General features: G+C 33.9%; 1 protein-coding gene across 1 annotated transcript; it reads left to right on the forward strand.

Annotated features, from left to right (window-relative positions):
• The first annotated feature begins 856 nt into the window (after window positions 1-856).
• On the forward strand, window positions 857-21,049 carry LOC127723326 (potassium voltage-gated channel subfamily KQT member 5-like). Its single transcript, XM_052229891.1, has 9 exons — window positions 857-1,033; window positions 1,665-1,793; window positions 2,930-3,040; window positions 4,740-4,924; window positions 9,723-9,911; window positions 14,292-14,309; window positions 18,506-18,600; window positions 19,966-20,167; window positions 20,994-21,049. Exons 1-9 carry the CDS (start codon window positions 965-967, stop codon window positions 21,034-21,036), a joined length of 1,041 nt encoding a protein of 346 aa, XP_052085851.1. The 5' UTR covers window positions 857-964; the 3' UTR covers window positions 21,037-21,049.
• The last annotated feature ends 531 nt before the right edge of the window (window positions 21,050-21,580 follow it).

Genomic DNA, 21,580 nt, shown 5'->3' on the forward strand with positions numbered 1-21,580 from the left:
TCAGGGATTAAATCTAGTTAAAGAATTCAAAGAAAAGGGAAGTGCATTATGGGTAATATTTAATACTCACATAATCCAATTGATGAATTTTAATAAGCAATTAAAAGTTTAATAAACAAGAATGTGTCCATAGTACACAGATGCCCCGCTCGCACTATCATTTTCTATCTTCAGTGGACCGTGAAATTGAGGTCAAAGATCTAACTTGGCATTAAAATTAGAACGATCATATCATAGGGAAAATGTGTACTAAGTTTCAAGTTGATTGGACTTCAACTTCATCAAAAACCACCTTGACCAAAAACTTAAACCTGAAGCGGGACAGGCGGACGAACGGACGCACAGACCGAAAAACATAATGCCCATAAATGGGGCATAAAAATCTTAAATCATTGGATTTCAACTTAAATTAAGGAAACCTTTGATGATTACAAACAGACCTTGTCGTAAATTACGATTCTGCGACTAGTGATCCGAATTTTGTGACCTTGACAAATCATGTTTAAATATTTGTGACATCAAAATTTCACTGGCCAGGGACATCTGTGATGTCATTGTTTGGCGGAAACGTAGCAAAAAGAAGTTTGGTTTAGTCAAACAGACCCATACCAAATTACAGAGCTGACGTATGTTTGAAAGGGGGCAATTTTTGTGAAAAGCTTTCGATGTTACATAAAATGAAAAAAAGACGAATGAAATAAAAGGTTTTGGTCTCTGTCTCTAAAAACATTCTTAATTAGATTAAAACCTTTATATATACCTCGTTACTCCTCAAATTCCTGCCAATTAATCATACAGTAGAATAGTTATCAAAGCATGTAATTCGAAACCATAGAACACATATTTTTCTATTGTAGATTTAATTTTAATTATTTCCATTGTCGTTATATTATTTGTTGGATCACTAAGCTCAGCATTCGCCGCTACATCACTCCGAGGTCTTCGATTCTTCCAAATTTTACGAATGGTACGGATGGACCGCCGTGGAGGGTCTTGGAAGCTTTTAGGATCAGTTATATGGGCTCACAGACAGGTTGGATTTTTTTCATAATAATCAATCAAACTATACATATATTTATTCTTTGTCTTGTTGCAAACATTTTTAGCTATCTTGAAATAAATGAGCGAAAATAATTGAAAATGCTCCCAGCGAATATTACAAAAGATATTGATAGGAAAATTGTAATCATGTATGAGTGATTTCGTGTCTAAGCTGTCAGCTACAAACATACAATACATTTTTTGTTTTATTTTTGCCGTTTAGTTGCTGTGTCATTCACGATAACATCCATCCATTTTTATTCATTCAAAACAGCAGACTTAAACAACAAACCAAGATATTTATATCAGTCAATGATATCTAAAATAAAATAATGCAGTCAGAATTTTTAACAGGGGCGGATCCAGCCATTTTTAAAAAGGGGGTTTCAACCCAGGATCAAAAAGGGGGGTCACCAACCATCTGGCGAGGCTTACTAAATGATAAGCCTGGTTTGATGAGTTTTTTATTGTATATTTATGATCATGTACTTTTTCCAAGTTGTGAAAATATTGAAATAAACACAATAAAAAGATCCAGTATAATGAGCTTATTCGGGTTCATTTTAGTATTTTGTTGGTGTTTTAACTCACTGCGTTAACCATGGTACATTTGTATATTTCAGGAGCTGTTAACGACACTGTATATAGGAATTCTAGGTTTACTTTTCTTTTCATTCCTCGTTTTTCTCGCAGAAAAAGATTCCGAAAAACCAAAATTAAAAAGTTTTGCTGATGCAATTTGGTGGGGTGTGGTAAGTATACTACTATTGACCTCTAGATATTTGTTGCGTCGATGGGTAGTTGTCTCAATTCACATAATTATTCTTTTTATATTTCGTGTAAACATAGTAATTAGGTTTCTTGCATATTCTAACATATCATCGACGGATATCCACAACCAACTTCATTTCAGATGGAATAAAAACTAACATGCACCTAAAAGGAAACAGTTTATGCATCCGTCGAGTCGCTATTGACAGGAATCAAACCTTCGCTGTAAGTCACATTCTGTAAAGTTATAAACGAAGTAAGAAGAATGGGCTTTTGATTATAACAACGTATAACGCTTGGATATCGAAATGTTTTTTTATAAAGAGATTCTACATTACACATGTTACATTTATATTTGAATATACATACATGTTTATGACATTTGATGTATAACAAATTAAATATTGATATTTAATGAATATGCATAATAATGGAAACAACAAAAAAAGCGAAGTGCGTGAAACTCTAAAAGATGCTGCAGTAAGTTGTAACGGGAAATAGATTATCTTTACACATGTAACATAGTCTATTATATGCATATTCTTTACCATTAGCAAATATATTTTTTTTAATGCGGAAAAAGTGGGCTGAAAAAACTTTATTTTGTTTTCATATTGATCATTAATCAATATAAGAAGATGTGATATGAGTGCCAATGAGACAACTCTCCATACAAGTCACAATTTGTAAAAGTAAACCGTCATAGATCAAAGTACGGCCTTAACACGGAGCCTTGGCTCACATCGAACAGCAAGCTATAAAGGGCCCCAAAAATAATTAATGATTGTTTATCAGAATAAGAGACAAAAAGTAACGACAAAAAATGCAAAAAGTAATAAAATTGCAAAATCTGTGGTAAAATTTTCAATAGTGAAACATACCAACAAATTTCTAGAAAGTAGATATAAATGTTTTTAAGGCATTTTAAAATCTTGTAAAACAAATAAGAAGATAAAAAGTAAGCAGCATCATTTTATTAATAACGACAAATTAGCAGAATCAAACTGAAAAGGCTTTTATAAACTTGAAATGAATAAACAAACATAAATAATTGAAAATAATACAAGCTTCCTTAGTACTATAACATATATTCTATTCTTGGTTTTTGTCGTTGTAGATAACATTATGTACAGTAGGATATGGTGATGTTGTACCTCAGACGTGGGCTGGAAAGGTTATTGCTGGGTTTTCAGCAATCTTAGGGATATCATTTTTTGCTCTTCCTGCAGTAAGTATTCGTGTACTGTACTGTGAATTGTGCTACAATAATTAAAAATTAAGCCAACTTTGCGATAGGGAAGGTGACAGATGTCTTCTTATTTAAAAAATAATTCCTTAACAAATATCTACAAAGTTTAGTTTGACACCTTTCTCCTGGAACTGGGCTGATATGCATAAAACTACTTAAGTTAAGATTTGTTCCGAACGGACGGATTTTTCTACATGTCCTACGATAGATGAGTACTACGATTGGATATCTTAACTTATGTGGTTTTATGCATATCAGCCCAGATCTCTAATAGAAGGAAACTGATCCACATGTTAAACTGACCATTGCATTACCCTAAATTGAACATGATGACATTGTAATTTTATATGCTATATATGAAGTTTTATACAATTTTAGATGCATACGAACAGATTTACAATACTCTATATTTATTAAACAATAAATCTTTCGGACGCAAATAAGATATCATACTTCAGTTGGTATAACATCCTACATTTGGTCCAACAAAAACTGGTGTACATTTATGTTTAATTGTCTGCGCATGTGTGAGATTACCTTCACCTACATGTGGTTGTCAAATACGATTATAACAAGAAAGAAAAACCGGGTCGCGTAATTTTGTCGATTGCACTTACTTGTAGCTAACAATATCTTGATAAATTAAGTCACTATTTTCTACCAATAAAGAGAACTGACTGAACTGTTTAAACCTTTTATGTCTTTTGTAATTGTTGTTTAGCACTACAAATATTAACGTCTATACACAATGGTGCCAGGAGTGGTACCTCTAGTTGCATCAAATATTTAAGATGACTATTTTAATGGCGAAAAATGTCTAGGAAGTCGAAAAAAGTCTTTAACTTTTAAATGGTTTTCGAGATGTTCAAACTTCCTGTACACGTGTTTTGTTCTGAAATCAATTAGAAATTATGCTTAAAAGTTAATGCTTAACATAAACAGTGCACACGTATTTGCAACATTTGAGAAGCAAAACGAAGAGGTACAGGCCATTCCCACTGAAATTTGTTTATAACATGCCATTTTTAAAAAGCCTTCAATTTGTTTTTCCAATATTCTCATTACTACATACGGGACCTTGGCGACTGAGTGGGATTAGTAATTCAACCACTTCATCCCTAGCCTGTCAGAACATAGATGAGGCTCCTCGTGGGGGTGTCCAAGTAATCACATAATCACAAATGTTTTGCCAATACATTCACATACTAGTAATCATTAATTATTCTTTTAAATAAGATAATCATATAATCAAATATACAGTCCTAGATTATCAAATAATCAAATAATCATGAAATATTTGGTATGGTAATCAAATAATCACTATAAAAACGGCCAAGTAATCACATAATCAAAAACCCGATGAGGAGGCTCATAGGTTGTGAGTTCGAACCCCGCACTAGATTGCCAGTTTTAATGCTGATAGTTATCTCTGGGATCTCCGGCTTCCTCAACCAATAAAACCTGCTTATATATAATATATAAGCAAACATTGCATGTGGTTTTTAGTTACAATCGAAAACCGGATCTGTTTCTTTATAAAATGTTCTATACAAATACATCAAATGCAATGACGTTATTATGGGTACAATCAAGATAACGCGAATTCAGTATGTCTTTGGAACTGTTGGAGGATTTGTTTGATTTGCCACTATCTGTATCTATTATTTACTTCCCATAGGGAATACTTGGTTCAGGGTTTGCTCTTAAAGTACAGCAACAGCAACGACAAAAACACCTCATTCGTAGAAGAGTTCCAGCCGCTATGTTAATACAAAGTTTGTGGAGATGTTATGCAGCAGACAGAAATTCAATATCTATAGCTACATGGAAACCCCATATGATTCCATGCCCAAGCCCAACAGCGTAAGTATTATGAGGGTCTGGATGGGGAGTCCTTCATTTCTGTATTTTTTAATCTTTTAGGCCATTTTTCTCTTTTCTTCACAATGTTTGCCCATTTTTCTCTATTCTTTATATTTTAGAAAAGAAAATCAAAACGCCGATTAAACACTGCTAAAACAATCACTTCTTTGTATACTGAAATGAGACAAAACTAATGTTAATGTCATACTCATATCAAAGTTCTTTCTAATAATTTAGCTGTTTACTGGTGGCACATGTAGAGCAGGAATTAATTACTCCTCCGAGGCACTTTCGCCACAGAGTTTTTGTAGGCGTACGTGTTGCTCAATCTTTTGTTTCCTATTTTAGCTGAGCAGCTTACCACAACAATCATGCAAATGGTGATACAAGCATGAAACATTGTAAGAACATGCTTTAAGGTGTATTTAATCATCATCAAGGGGGTAGCCACGAAAAAATCTATCCGATCATGGCGGCCATCTTTGATTTTCAAAATGACGTCTAGCCAGGTAAAACACATCAAATGTATGTTCTCTTTTGCATACATATTGCTTGTATTATGTTCAAAATGTTTTAGGTTGAGTGAATGGGGGTTAATTTGTCTTGTTGTAGTAAAAAACATTACTTCCAGTAAAACAATTGGCCGATAACACACTTCTGGTTTTATAAATATTCTACATTTGATCCATACAATCACACGCCAATTATTATCATAGTACTTTGATAGTTATTAATTTGAATCATCGTTTGGGGTTGGTCTTGTGACCTTATTAATAATTGATTCTTAGTATTAAGTCTTTACTTGGCGTCCGTTCTTAACAATTGTTTGGCATCCGTCCATTGTGATGTTGCTTGACTTTGACAAATGCCATTCCTTACCAGTCATTACTTAATGCTCATCACTTATCACTAGCATTCTTTCAGATAGTGATTTATTTGCACTACCAGGGCAACTTGGTATAAATCACTGCCGAGAATCTCGGCATGGGGTCCAGTATCAGCTTTGTAAGATTAAAGTTCTCAAAATACTCCATGATTGCCCCAATTATTAAGTCGTGGAGTCTTACTTGAATCGAAAGGATGTGGTAACGCAGGACAGCCGAGGCAAGGAGGAGGGGCTTATTCCTCTGGATGGTGTACAGATCGCATGGGAGTTAATTGATACTGGATGAACGAGCAGGCTGAATGTAGGCAAACTTTTAATTGGGTTCACCGAACTAAGTTGTATCCCATATAACATAGTGCTTTACAGGTAGTAAAAGGATAATCCCTCGGCCTGAATATCAGAAGTGTTAAGAAATTTTACTCAGACGATATTTGCATTATTGTTCTATCGATACATTGTTGATCACTGTAGTTTATTCATAGACTATAGATATAAGAAGATGTGGTATGAGTGCCAATGAGACAACTCTCCATCCAAGTCAAAATTTATAAAAGTAAACCATTATAGGTAATTTTTGAAATGGTGAAAAGAATCTGCTTGTCAGCGTCCTCCGCAGATAATTTGGAAACTGTTTCCGCAAAATGTTGTCTGTGTCAAGAAGACACGACGTACCTACGGAAATTGTCAAATAAAGGATACAAAATGTTAGGCAAAATATACCTCTTTTTCACGAAGTAAATGCACTCTATAGCCCTCTAGATATTCAGCGATTAAACAACGGAGAGGGAATTGAAAGCACAATGAAAAAGAAAAATGCTTAGTACAGTAATTTGTTGAGAATAACAATTAACAGTTCACAACTTGAGAGAGCACAGAAACGCCATATGTAATGTTCATCTGAATGTAATTCCCCTAACATTTTTAGAAGTACTCCTCGTTCAAAAGACAACAACCACAAAATGTGCATAAATGTTTCATTTGTGATTTGCAACGCCAATGAAACTGAACCAACGATAAGTGGATTGTGTGAAAATGATAGAGCATGGACCTGATATTAAATCGCAGTTGGACAACGTTTCTTGGCTCTGGCCCAACTATCAATGCTTGCTAACCATCCAAACACCCAGAAGGTTCCTGTACAACACAGACATTCAGCTGATCGTTAGACACCATTGTGTGTGTATCTTGGACTATTACTCTTTGCAAAAACCAGGAAAAACAGCATATAGATACATTATTTCAACATGGGTTATGCATCTCTCACGATCGGGTACTGGACATATCAACTCAACTAGGTGAAGCTGTAGTTGGTCGTTATTTGAATGAGAGTGTGGTTTATCCGCCTTTATTAAAGGGCAAAGTGTTTACTACAGCTTCGTCAACAATATAGACCATATTAAAGCTTAACAACATAAAATCTTCTTTGAATGGGACCGGAATCTCTTTTTTTCAACATCCAATGAAAGAAAATGTTGGCGTCATAAGGGATCAGATAATATTACCTACAAGTCAACCAAATTCTGTCCGAGGGTGTAACTGGCATTCTGAACCACGACTATTTATTCATGAGATTACAGAATGAGTTTGAGTGGTTAGATACGGTTAGGTTAACGTGTGAAGATATTACATCAGGAAATATTTCATGGTCATCATTTCATTCTTCAGAGAAGCGTGGACCAACTGTTGAAGTGAGTCTAACCTGCTTAATGCCATTATTTTAGGAACAGGCTCACTCAGTTTTTTCAGTAGAATATTCGATGTATAAGGTCAGAGATGTTGAGTCATTTTTGAATCCAGGAAAAAGTCCAGTGATTACAGCAGACCCACTGCTATTTGTCTTTGCAAGGCAAATTCAGTAGGAATGACCAAATGAATACGGTGAAAAAAGATTCGTTGTTATGTATGATGACTTACAAATTGAAATGGCAAGTTTCAAAGTTCTGGCTGATCTATTGCGGGATAGCGGTTGGATCAAGGCTTTGTCAGAAGTAGATGTTGCGTCCTCTGGAATTGCGGAATCGTTCTAATCAAGTTCGAATACGCCAAATCTAGACTAACGCATCATGTAACTGCGTGTATTTTGTTTGATTTACTGATGTCTGCTTATGACAGTTTGAATAACCAAAATTCCAATGAATCCATAGAATTTGACAATTTCATACAACGATGTGAAGAATAAAAAGTAGATAGATTCATTTTGAATTTCGGTATTCGGTTGGTGAAATTCAGCTGTTGGTTGTTTTATACATTCGATCATCACGAGAGGCAGATTTTGAGCTTTACAAACAAACGTTTTCATCCTTTATCAAAAAAGGAACGAAGATGACAGGTATCATAACAATTTCATGTCAATGCAATAATATTTCATTGACAAAGTGAAACGACTGAAGACTGTCATGAATGATTATAGAAATCCATTTCTTGAAGATTTTGAAGAAATCTACAAGATAAACACTAAAGATATAGTACAAGCAGATACATGGAAGATCTCGCAAATTAGAAAAACTGGATGCATGCTGACTCCAGAACCCGAATGCAAAACCAGACAAACATTTATGAACCTATTAAGAAAATCAAGTTTCTGTTATTCATTCGTCAACCAAAGAAAAGTTCCGGTGAAACGTTCATGTAGTTGTTAGAACAAATTATATCGGAAAATACATTAATCGGCCTTCCTGTATGTTTTAATTAATCACCTATATATCAATCGGACATTTTTATTGCATATCATCACCCCCATTATTTCACTCTATAGTATAAACTTTTACCACTCTAAACGGAAGTGGTGATAGATGGCCGCCGTGAAAAAATCCAAAAATATAATGACTACCCCTCTGATATGCTAAAGTACACCCTAAAGAACGTGTGTGCCAAATCTTATGCTTGTATCACCATTTGCATGATTTTGTCAAATTTGGTACTATGCCACCTCACTATTTAATGTTTTGTTATTGTTGTTTGTCTTTTCGTCGTTTATATTTTTGTCCTTTTGTTGGGAGGGGAGGATCATGGTTTTCGATTGCCACCTACACTATCTTCTCTCTGTGTTTATGTTCTAGATGCAGTTTATTTTATCATTCATTACATACTCAATCATCATTGTTTTGAACTGTTTAGTAGCTCATGCAAAACATGTTGTATATTATTCTTTGTTAGTTAAACAAGTCATTTTTGTTTAATGGTTGCTGTTGCAACGCAATTTTAGAAATGACATAATGGATTGAGAAATATAATGGTATATGTTAGGGAAGCCTATATGTATATCACCACATTCAATACTGCAGGGTTGCAACTCTTTCATGTTGACCCAAGACGGTTTTGGTTGACCTTTTGCTTTATTAATCTATACATCTATGTTTGTTTTCCCAAACTTTGGTTATTAAGTTATAGGTATCACACGGTTTTATTGTGTTTTTTGTGAGGCTTACCTGTTTTTCTTTTTTTATAAGTGATTGGGGTGTCTGTTTCGTTTAGTTTTCTTTGTTGTCCTAATTGCTAGTTAATTGTGGTCATTCTATTAATAGAAATGCAGTTTATATGTATTATACACATAAGATTTCATTCGAAAAAACTGAAAACAAAACTTGCAGTTATTTCTGAAAATTGTATTCCACCGCGTTTTCTTTTATTTGCCGACTCATAAAAAAATAGAAGGCGTTAGACGTAAATAGTATCGTTGTTTCTGTCTTCATTGACCGACAGGCTAAGATAATACATCATAAATGTGAAACCTGATAAAAATTCCATCAAAATATCGTCCTTAGGAAATGCATTATGACAAGAAATAATGTATTTCTTCTGAATATTATCTCCGCTTTAGACATATGTTTGATAAGTAAATAAATCATTTAAGGACATTGTTTACAAATTTAAAAAAAATACAATATTGGTATTATTATTTATTTCTTTCAGTGATAGACAGTTTAAAAATAATGCATCATTTGTCAGTCGCTTTTCTACAAGACGGCGGGATAGAAGTACCGGTGGAAGTAACCATAGTCATTCCGGAAACCCTCATTCCCCATTAATACAGCCGAGAAAGGAAAACAATCGAAGAACAAATCTTTTAGATCAGGAGGAAGTTCCAGATACATTACATAGGTAATTATTTAACAAGACCAAACCTTGCACTCCTCGTTATATAAAACGGCGAATTAGTATATAGGATTACACTACATTGTGTATAGTTTAAGTGAACAGTACACAATTTACCAAAATTTTGACTGTTACACCTTGTCCGTTTTGTCTATCGTCCGTTCATCCAACAAATATATATTTGTCACTCTTTCTCATGTACTACTAAAATCTGTATGACACCATATTTGATCAGCTACTTGACAGCTTATAATATCGTGATATTTAGCGGGCGGATGGACGGGTGGGCGGACGGTCGGGCAGGAAAAAGTGGGTGCCTTTAATATTTGTTAAATCAACTGCTCCTACAGTTTTTAACCCAGATAACTGAAACTTGACAGGCATGTTGCACATATGTTGACCTGCAATTAAGGTATTTTTTGAGGATTTTTTAATATCCCAGACTTTGGAACTTAGTTATTTTTTGCTCAATTTATGAAAGAAGATAGGTACAACTTTTGTGTAAATTAATACAGTTTTCAACCGAGAACCAGGAAACTTCACAGGAAAATTGCACATAAGTTGAAGTTGTGCACCTGCTTTCATAGAATTGTTTGAGGTATTTTTAAGTATCATATTTCAAATATTCAAATGTTTAGTATAGAGCATTCTCAATTGTTTAATAAACATTCTGCACACCCGGTCTTTGATCTATCCTTATAAATTTGAAATATTATGATACATTAAATAATTGAAAGTAGGGAAATACTTTGTGCAAATGTCGTTGTTATTATATTATCACGGTCATCAAAGGTTTGAATTGAAAACAACCTGCAGTATCAGACACATAACACAACAGATGATTAGGTTCGTATCAAATAAACACTTGCAATAAAACTTCCCTTCATATGATTTATAACGACACCATTACATTAAGCTATCTATTTGATGCGATGGGTGAAAAATATTGATATTCTAAGTACAAATGTACTGAAAAGCCATTATCAAAAACAATAAATTTAATTTCTGATGAATAACATAAAATGAAGACATTTAAATGGTTGCCGTGGAAAGGATAACTATAGATCTACAAAAGACAAAAAATTAAGAGAGTAAAATCTTTCTTTCATCGACACTCTCAGCCTACTCTTCAAAATTAGCAAAATACAAAAAAAATTAACGTCTTACATCTAGAAATTGACAATGAGGGTTGGTTGAAAACAAAACTTTACGACAAAAAGAGATGATTTCAGCTTCCCAATTGTGAACTTTCCATTTCTATGTAGCAACATTCCAGCAGCGCCTGCATACGGAGTATATATCTCCCAATTGATACGATATTCCCGAGCTTGTGTTTCCTATCATGATTAGGAAGCTATTAAACCAAGAGTTCCAAATGGTGAAGTTGAAGTCATCCCTTCGTAAATTTTACGGACGCCATCACGAGTTGGTTGACCGTTATGGAATAACCGTTTCACAGATGATATCAAATATGTTCCTTATGTCGTAACTACAATACACTCCCTTTTCACGAATGTGACTTACCGAATTAGACTATTTACCGGATTTGTAATAACATAAGCAACACGACGGGTGCCACATGTGGAGCAGGATCTGCTTACCCTTCCGGAGCACCTGAGATCACCCCCAGTTTTTGGTGGGGTTCGTGTTGCTTAGTCTTTGGTTTTCTATGTTGTGTCATCTGTACTATTATTTGTCTGTTTGTCTTTTTATTTTTGGCCATGGCGTTGTCAGTTTGTTTTCGATCTATGAGTTTGACTGTCCCTCTGGTATCTTTCGTCCCTCTTTTAAGTAAAGTGTAAAGAGCTGTTGGTTAACAAAATGTTAAAAGGTGACAGAGATAATCAACGGTCTTATTAACATCAGTAGACAAAAGACAGCGGTAGCCACTGGAATACAGATTCCTGACTTGGACCTGCACATTAAGTATTTGTCGGGTTGGCATAGGTATCGGTTGAGAGTGTCATGCCAATTCGTATAGTGTTAACTGAACGTAATTCAAAAAAAAATTAAAATTGTAAAAATACTAATATTTTAGCAAAATATACAGTAACTGACAAATTTGTATCTATGAGGAGATGCTCTTTGAAAACAAGTACACGTGCATTTGGTTGAAAGAACACGAAATACGAAGTTTTTCTTTTAAAAAAAAATCGTTTTCTATTTCGTATCGATGTTCTACATAAAAGTAACATTTGCAAAGCAAAACAACTTATTTTGAACAAATGAATGCTTAAACAGACTGTTCAGTTGCTGCAAGTACATTTGTTTTTAGTATTTCTAAATGTTAGTCCAAGTGTTGTCAAAATCAAATCGCGAAATAAAGAACATTTAGATTGATTAAGTGTTGCTTGCTTAATGTTAGAAAAACAGTAGAAACATAAAAACACCATATGTAAACACATGATAAATCAATGAAATAAAACAGAAACCAAACTAATTAAAAGTTGAAACAAAAATAAACAGGACTGGTCATAAAGAAATACGAAGTTTTTACGATAACGATATGTTTCTTCGCAAAATATATGTAACAACTAGTAGATCGAACTTTTAAACTTTTTTGGGTAGTTTGGTGGTGAGACAAGAAAATTGTTTGAGTTATTTTACGTCGAGTTTGGTGGCTTAATATGCTTAGCAGAAAATACCTGGAAGTTTCCAATTAGCCGTTTCAGAATCTTATGCATTCTGCGTAACATTTCAAAAGCGTACACCAAAACGTTGTGATTGGTTTAAAACGTTCTAAACAATGGAAATTCAACCAATGACGTAACGTTGTTTTCATTTTGGTGTACGAACAATGAGATTACCCATAGTGCTTTAGTTTCTGGAAAGACGATATTGCCAGAGCTGCCTATAAAATGAAGATTCAAGTCATCAAATACAAATAATAAAAATTGTTTTCTAGGAATTTGGTATCAGAATGCATCAGGTATGACCAACATGCTGAATATTGCATGCTTATTTGAGAGACTCAAAACCTTTGTACTGTCAACAAGCCACCACTGAACGTATTATGCATGCTAAAATATCAGATTAAAATTTGTGCACCGCCAAACTTGTGGCTGAAATCAGAAAACAAGTTTGACTGTGCATGATTGTCAAATATCCGCTTAATGTGTGTTTGCACCTTCACAAATGACTGTTCTTGTCGCACTAACACATACATTGCCTCCCCTCGTGAATAATGTTTTAACCCGGAATCAAAAGAAAATTCAAGGTCAAAATCAAGCAATCAGATTGTGGGCTTATTTCAGAAAAGAGAAAGTAAAATAAACAGCAGTATCTCCATCATACGGTTAGATGACATTCATTTTTGAAAAAGAATGTTTAGCTTTGTATTTTAAGCATTAGGCATATGCACAGCAAAATTCCATTATGACTATTCCGTACATAATGTCCTTTTACGCGACTGTTTAAATATTCCGTATTTCCCTGATATTTAGTAAATGGTGGAAATTTTTAATTACGTTATTACAAATGCAGTAATTTCAATGTATTTTGTGTAATAAGCATAGTTATATAAGTAGTTTGTGTAATAGGCATAATCATGAATTTAAAAACAATATATTTCTATATTGTCTGCTTAAAATGTTCGGATTTGCGAAAGTTGTAGTTTCTATTTCATGACAGCATCCAGTCTGTATGTATGTGTATCAAAAGTAAATAAGACAAATAGTGTTGTCGAAAAAGTGGAAAATTACTCAAAATGCAACAATTCACAGAATTTACTCCGAGTTATGAGCGGCATGATGCGTTATCCGTTTATGACTTTATGTACAATCTGTATAAATATACCACTGAAGGTCATCACGTGATTTAAGGACCAGGGAAAACACCGATATGAATAAAAAATTTACTACATGTTGAGTCGCTGCAAAAGAACGAATCATGTGGTTTGCGAGATCAATAAAGGTCCTACACATTTCAGTATAACTTACGATCAATTTTAATCGTATGATTTTTTGTGAAAAGAGTCGCAGACGTTGAACTTCGAATGGTGTTTTTATACTCTTTGTAATTATGTCGAAGGCAACTTCATCTTGTGTTTTGTGTGCCAAGTGTTTTTAATAGAGTTTAAACATATATGTGATTCAATACACTGCTTGTTTCTATTTTGAAATTTATTTCAGCAAAACTGTTAATTTTGTACATAAAGCCGTCGATTAAGAATATTGGGGAAATCTCTACACCATCGTGACATCAGAAATTGAATTCCATTATAACATTTGACAAAGTCACAATCAAAGCTATGTACACTCATTATATCATCACAGTAGCAGAAACTATATATAATACACATTCTTTTGTCTTTGTCGCATATACTGCTTTCTCACTTCCCTCCTTATACAATAATTAAGTCATAGTTATACCTGTATTTGTATGCAGCCTTGTAAACAGGACTTGGTGAGTACTCTTGTTCTTAGCTTATAGATATTGGCTTGCTAGAATTTAAAACTAAAATTAAAAGCTTGCTAGTTCTTTTGGGTTTTCGCTGTGTATTCTTTACATCTGATATTGCTGTAAACTGGTGTCGAATGATTTGTTACCTACAACAGAAGAATTACATGACGGGAACACAGTTTAGTGTGTCGTATATTACCGTTGATACTAATTTTTGATATACGGTATCTTTGTTGGGGTCGAAAATCATATATTGTTATATTTGGCAACAGTAAGTCACAGATTGCTCTGACATCTGACCGTCTTTTTTTGATATGGTAGGACTCGTAGACATCCGAGCTCAGTCCATATAGTTCACCTGAAAATTGCGGTCAATGATTTGAGGCGGCAAGTTTCTGTCTCTAAAACGTAATAGATCCGTGGTCAAGTTGATCAAACAAACACCATTCGTTTCGTTAGTAACTTCTACGAATATGTACCTTTTATTCAACGATTATTCAGAAATGATCTTTAACTTTGAACAACATGAAGGTTCGAAATATCGTGAGTCTAAATCCATCAATTAGAAATAAACTTCAAAATACTGATGGATACAGTCGAGGATTATGCCAGGCAATGGACTAAACGTGATAAAGAAGACGTAGATACTCTTTCCGAATGGATTAAGGCTGTGAGGTCGTTGATACAAATCCGAATTAAGAAACTTAATGAGTCTATCAATAACCACGCTACGTCAATTTTTAAAGACCCAAATGTTGCAAAACACTTGTCCTACCTCCATGACAAATATGTTGTTGTCCCCGCAGATAAAGCCCCAAACAACATCGTTTTTGTGTGTAAATATCATTACATACATTGCTTGATAAATAAATTAGGTATTGACAATTCATTTGGAAACTCAACATATACCCTCACGACACTTACCAAAGAGGAAATCCTGGATAATCATAGGTCTGTTCTATGTTCCTTTGGAATTTCAACCAAAGATGAAGAACTGGATCTTCCATCAATGTATTGGATACCTAAACTACATAAGTGTCCTTACAAACAACGGTATATTGCTGGGTCTTCCAAGTGTTCCATGAAACCTCTTTCTAAATTATTAACATCTATTTTATCAGCAACCAAAGCCGGGCTCCAAAGTTATTGTGAAACTGCCTGTTCTAGAGGTGGCGTAAATCAGATGTGGATACTAAAAAATTCCAAAGATCTTTTAGAGTACATACAATCTAAGACTCTCTCATCTTGCAATAGTATTAAAACATTTGACTTTTCTACACTTTACACAAGTATTCCCCATTCTAAACTAAAAGACAAATTGAAAAAGTTGGTATTACTTTGTTTCATTAAAAAGAATGGCGAACGTAGTTACAAGTATCTTGTCTTGGGGAGGGATAAATCTTACTTTGTAAAGAATCACTCTGATTCAAACAAAAAATTCTCTGAAACTGACATTATCAAGATGCTTGATTTCTTGATTGACAACATATTTGTTACGTTTGGAGGACGTGTTTTTCAACAGACTGTCGGAATTCCAATGGGAACCAATTGTGCCCCTCTTCTTGCCGACTTGTTTCTTTATTATTATGAGGCTGACTTCATACAGGAACTTCTTAGGAAGAAAATAAGAAGTTAGCAATATCCTGTAACTTTACGTTCCGCTATATAGATGATGTTCTCTCACTAAATAATACAAAATTTGGTGACTATGTTGAACGAATCTATCCCATCGAACTAGAGATAAAGGATACTACAGATACAGTTAAGTCTGCCTCATATCTTGACTCACATCTAGAAATTGACAATGAGAATCGGTTGAAAACAAAACTTTACGACAAAAGAGATGATTTCAGCTTCCCAATCAGTGTGAACTTTCCATTTCTATGTAGCAACATTCCAGCAGCGCCTGCATACGGAGTTTATATCTCCCAATTGATACGATATTCCCGGGCTTGTATTTCCTATCATGATTTCCTTGATAGAGGATTGCTGCTCACAAGGAAGCTATTAAACCAAGAGTTCCAAATGGTGAAGTTGAAATCATCCCTCCGTGAATTTTACGGACGCCATCACGAGTTGGTTGACCGTTATGGAATAACCGTTTCACATATGATATCGGATATGTTCCTTATGTCGTAACTACAATACCTTCCCTTTTCACGAATGTGACCTAGCGAATTAGACTATTTACCGGATTTGTAATAACATAAGCAACACGACGGGTGCCACATGTGGAGCAGGATCTGCTTACCGTTCCGGCGCACCTGAGATTACCCCCAGTTTTTGGTGGGGTTCGTGTTGCTTAGTCTTTAGTTGTCTATGTTGTGTCATCTGTTCTATTATATGTCTGTTTGTATTTTTATTTTTGGCCATGGCGTTGTCAGTTTGTTTTCGATCTATGAGTTTGACTGTCCCTCTGGTATCTTTCGTCCCTCTTTTGCATATGACCCCGATGCCCTGTATATTCTTCCAGAATGTACTTCTTCATCCAATTTGTCGGATTCAAACTCGTGTCAACCTATTTGCATAAATCACAAATGTACCTGCCAAGAAATAACGCAAAATTTCTATATATCTTGGATCATGTGAATCCAAAGTACTCGCTAAAAAAAAATGAAGGTTTAGGGGAATAAAGCTTCGGTGCGGATCCAGGATTTTGAATAAATGAAGCTCAATGAGGGAGGCCCGGGCCCCCTGCACTCCTTAAAAACGCCTCTGAAGCTTACGTTTATGCTACTTGAATGTTGTCGATGAAACATGGCTCAAATTCGTGGAGATAATGAATTATAGAAATAGAATGGTGTGTGATTAACCTTATTGTCAATGAATCTGTTATGATTTTAAACAGAAATTTGGGCCAGGCCTTGGTTCCCGATTTCCTTCTTTTCTATATAGACTGCAATCGTACGACTAACGACCCCAGCAAGCCCCAAAACATCCGTAGTACGTCAGAACAATCTCGGACTAGGTCATGATTAACATCCGTATCGTGCATGTACTGGGATAAATAATAAGATTGTATTTAATGTTTATCTGAAAAATAAAAGAAATATATGCATTAACACTGAAAATTTTAATTCGACGAAAAAGAAGTCATGTTACGTTTTCCTGGTAGCGTAACTGGGAAACGGATATTTGTTACTGTAAATACCAGACTGGGTTAAAGTAACGACTATACGTATGTATATATATATATGTATGACTACGTCCTGCAGTTCAGACTTTGGAGACTGGAGACTATAAAACTTTCTTTTCCAAAGCCAATTATATAAAATATAGATTTATCATTGCATTTCTCTAATTCAATAAACGTGCTTTGCTACTTTGCATGTATGTATTTGTGCTCTTGTCTTTATTTGTTATTAGAGTATTACAATGCAATGGTCTATGTTTTACTTTTATTTATTGACTTCTAGAACTAGTTACAGGCGATTTTGATTTGATAACATCATATTTTTTTTTGAGTGGGAATCGAACTGTGTATCTACTAGAACGGCTAATTGGATAAAATGTTCAAATTCTGACTAGACGTGGCTACATATTTTACATCCAACACAGTTTTAATGAATGCCTGCTTATGATGGGTAGTATTGCCACTCAACAACTGACCGAATGATCTTACTTCTATGATGATTAGTATTGCCAATCGACAACTGACCGAATATTGTAAACTCTATGGATTGTACAAGGGTTGTGATGCACGACAGTGATTAAAAATGGCAGTTTAATTCAAAAATGCAATACTTTGTTATCACTAAATATTGACAAGTGCGCTACAATACTGTACTGTAACATTTGTAAATGTTCACATTTGCACGTACATTTAACAAAGAAGATAAAATTGGAGCCTTTTCAATAAATTGCACTATAATCTTTTTCAATAATACTTCAGATACTTATCTTGAAATACCAGTTGAAGGTTAATGAAATTTGTCAATAATGTCTGTATGAAATGGAACTTTGGGATCAATTTGATTTTCACTGCGAACATATATATAATTTATAACGTTACAGTGATTTAGATTTCGAAATTAATGATTGTAGTCAGTAGTTTTAACTAAAGATAAGTCTAAGTCAGACAGGTACAATAACAGTGGTGCAATGTTTCATTTAACATAAAGTGTAAAGAACTGATATTCCATTTAATCATACAATTTAAAAGACGTATACAAATGATAGTAAACAATTCTTTGTTTTAGGAGTCACTTGAGTCTTGCTACAGGAATAGCTGATCACAGAGTGGACCAACTTCCGCTAAGGAAAGATAATCCTTCACCGCCATTATCTTACGAAGGTGACTTTCCTTAAATTATTTTGTCAATGAACAAAAAAAATTATCACCGTTAAAATACAGAGAAAACAGATTTGCAAAATTTCTTATGCTCTATACTGACAAAAGAGCATAAAACGGGTTAAAAAAAGATTATTCGTTACATTGTTATCAGACAAATATGGCATTTTGATAGAATAAAAATAAAATGATGGTTATTTTTTATATTTCCGGTACCTCAAAATTTATTTTTGTCAAATAATGTCTCGGATGTTTGAACGTATCTTATTTTAAGACGAATGTATGCAAAAATGTTACGTCAAACAACTAGACTTTACCAAAATATGCAGGATTATTACTGTATCTGAGACATTCGGCATCAAAACTATTACTGGTTATACACGATTTTCTTATTTTTATCATGTTTCACACATTTATAAATGCTTGCGTAATCTTTTTCCATTATTTTTTTTTTAATTTCTAATTTCTAATTTGAACATTCGTAATACAAATTGCTCTTTGAATACAGGGTTCGACATTCGTATTCTGGTCTTAAAAACTAGAAATGCGAAAAATTTACCCTTAATCAAGATGCATGTACAGTTAATTTAACTCTTATAATTGAAAAGAAGTGTGACCCTTATATTTTTATTTGTTTAGCGTATATTAACACATTAAAAGTAAGTGTAGGCTATACGTTCAATAAGACAGTGACCAAACAATTACATTAACTTCTATTTAACATTGCATATTTGCAATCTGAGTAAAAAATATCCTATTAGAATTCCGACGGGCAAGTATATATATCCGCCATAGATTCAATTCCCAAAAAATATCTTAAATGTAATACATAATATACCTTTTCCTCGAAATGAACACATGGTCATATAGGGCGAAACTGGTTTCCGGTGACAGTGACAATCATAACTGGTTAAACGATGGTACCTGAAATTGCACAGTCTGGTTGCAGATATTTACTAAGAATTGAAAAGCAAAACAAATATAGTTGATTACAGAAGAGGACGATGACGAACTTCGTGTACTCTCTTCTTGTTCAAAATCCAAAACGATGCAAATTTCAAATCTTGTTATCATTTCTAATACTGGGTATCATTTTCAAATTACTGCCATGTAAATTTCACAATTTGATGGGTTTTGCCTAAAACAAATGCCATTTTTTCAAACTTGTTTTATATGAATTCCGCGTTGAAATAATTATAGGACTTCGTCAAAATACAGAAATATAAATTACGTTAACACACGTTTTTTTAAAACCTGAAGCCATACAATAAAATAAAATTTTGAGAATGGAAGTAGAAAGATCTGTAAGTTATTAGAAAAATTGAATAAGAAAAATTCATTGACGTCATTCGAATTTGTTTTCTTCAGATGATCTCGACCACTCTCCAAAATTACATCAAATAACTGACGTAGATAAACAAGCTATAAGGGCATTACGAAAAATCAAATATTTTGTTGCTAGACGAAAATTCAAGGAAGCCCTTCGACCTTATGACGTCAAAGATGTCATAGAACAATACTCGGCTGGCCACGTGGACATGCTTGGTCGTGTTAAAAATTTACAGTGCAGGTTTGTTCACTTTTACTTCTGTACATTTTTTTTTCATGCCTTCAAAAGTATATGTTTGATTTAAAATATTTTAAAAAGATATTTTTTCTCAAAAAACGGGGTTTATCAGAATATTTCAACAATATTAAAGGAGAAATAAAAACATGCAAAGACGTTGTTGCACTGATACATGATTATGATAATACTTTATCGTTCACTTTTAATCGTGACGTAGTGTGCAACATTGGAAGGTGAAATAATGGACTAACAGCGCTTACAATGTTCTCATACTCAATATACAGGAACTAATGTTGTTGGTTTTTTTATATATATATATATAATTTCCGACATGTAAAAGACACATTAAAGTAATCTTGTTAGTAACATGTTAAATGAAAGAACAAATATATACACTAAAATGATTTTTGAAAATCAAATGTTTCAGCCCTGTAATTTACAGAACAATTAGAAACAGTTGTTTTATACTTTATAGCAGGACAAATGTCATTAATTTTTTTTTCTTTTCATTTAAGGAATTACTGTAATATTTGTTCTGTCTATGAAGAAATAACATCAAAAATGTGGTGCACACTGAATAATCCGCGTAGCGGGTTATTAAAAAATGTGCATCACATTTTTTAGGTTATTTCGAATAGACAGAAAAAATATTACAGTCATTCCTTTAACATGTAATAATTTAATTCTAAATTCCATTTAAAGGAGTAAATCCTGAAAAAAACGTTGATGACGTCACGGTCACATGACAAAATTATGTCTATGAGCTGATAGACGAAAAAACTTTCAGCCAATCAGAAGACGTGTTACATCAAAAATTAAATTATTTCAGGTTAGATGTGATTCTTGGTAAACAAGGCACAAATGTCCTTTGAAATGTTCCCTTTCATTTCAGGTTAGATGTGATTCTTGGTAAGCAAGGCAGCAAGAAGAAAGACGTTTATGATTGCAATCAAAGTCTGGCTTCAAGAATTGTTAAAGTAGAAAGATCTGTAAGTTACATATGTATTAATAAAATTGAGAATGGAAACGGGGAATGCGTCAAAGAGACAACATCCCGACCGAAGAGCAGAAAACAGTCCAAGGCCACCAACGAGTCTTCACCACAGCGAGAAAATCCCGCACAAATAAAATTCAAGTGCAGTTATCGTATCACAGCAGGTCCAATTGACATAGTTCTTTTGTTTGCTGTCACTAAAAAATGACCTAAAAGAGTGTGAACATATATATTTGCATTCTGACTTTTTAAATGCCCATTTGATTAGGTATGTGATTTTTTTCTTAATGAGATTATAAGGCAAAGTGGTATATAGGGTAGAAAAATCAAGGATAAGAATATACGGGTGCCACATGTCGAGCAGGAAATCCTTACCCTTCCGGAGCACATAGGTTCACCCCGGTTTATGATAGGGTTCGTGT

Source organism: Mytilus californianus, unplaced genomic scaffold, assembly GCF_021869535.1.
Source record: "Mytilus californianus isolate M0D057914Y unplaced genomic scaffold, xbMytCali1.0.p SCAF_13, whole genome shotgun sequence".
Classification (NCBI taxonomy): Eukaryota; Metazoa; Mollusca; class Bivalvia; order Mytilida; family Mytilidae; genus Mytilus; species Mytilus californianus.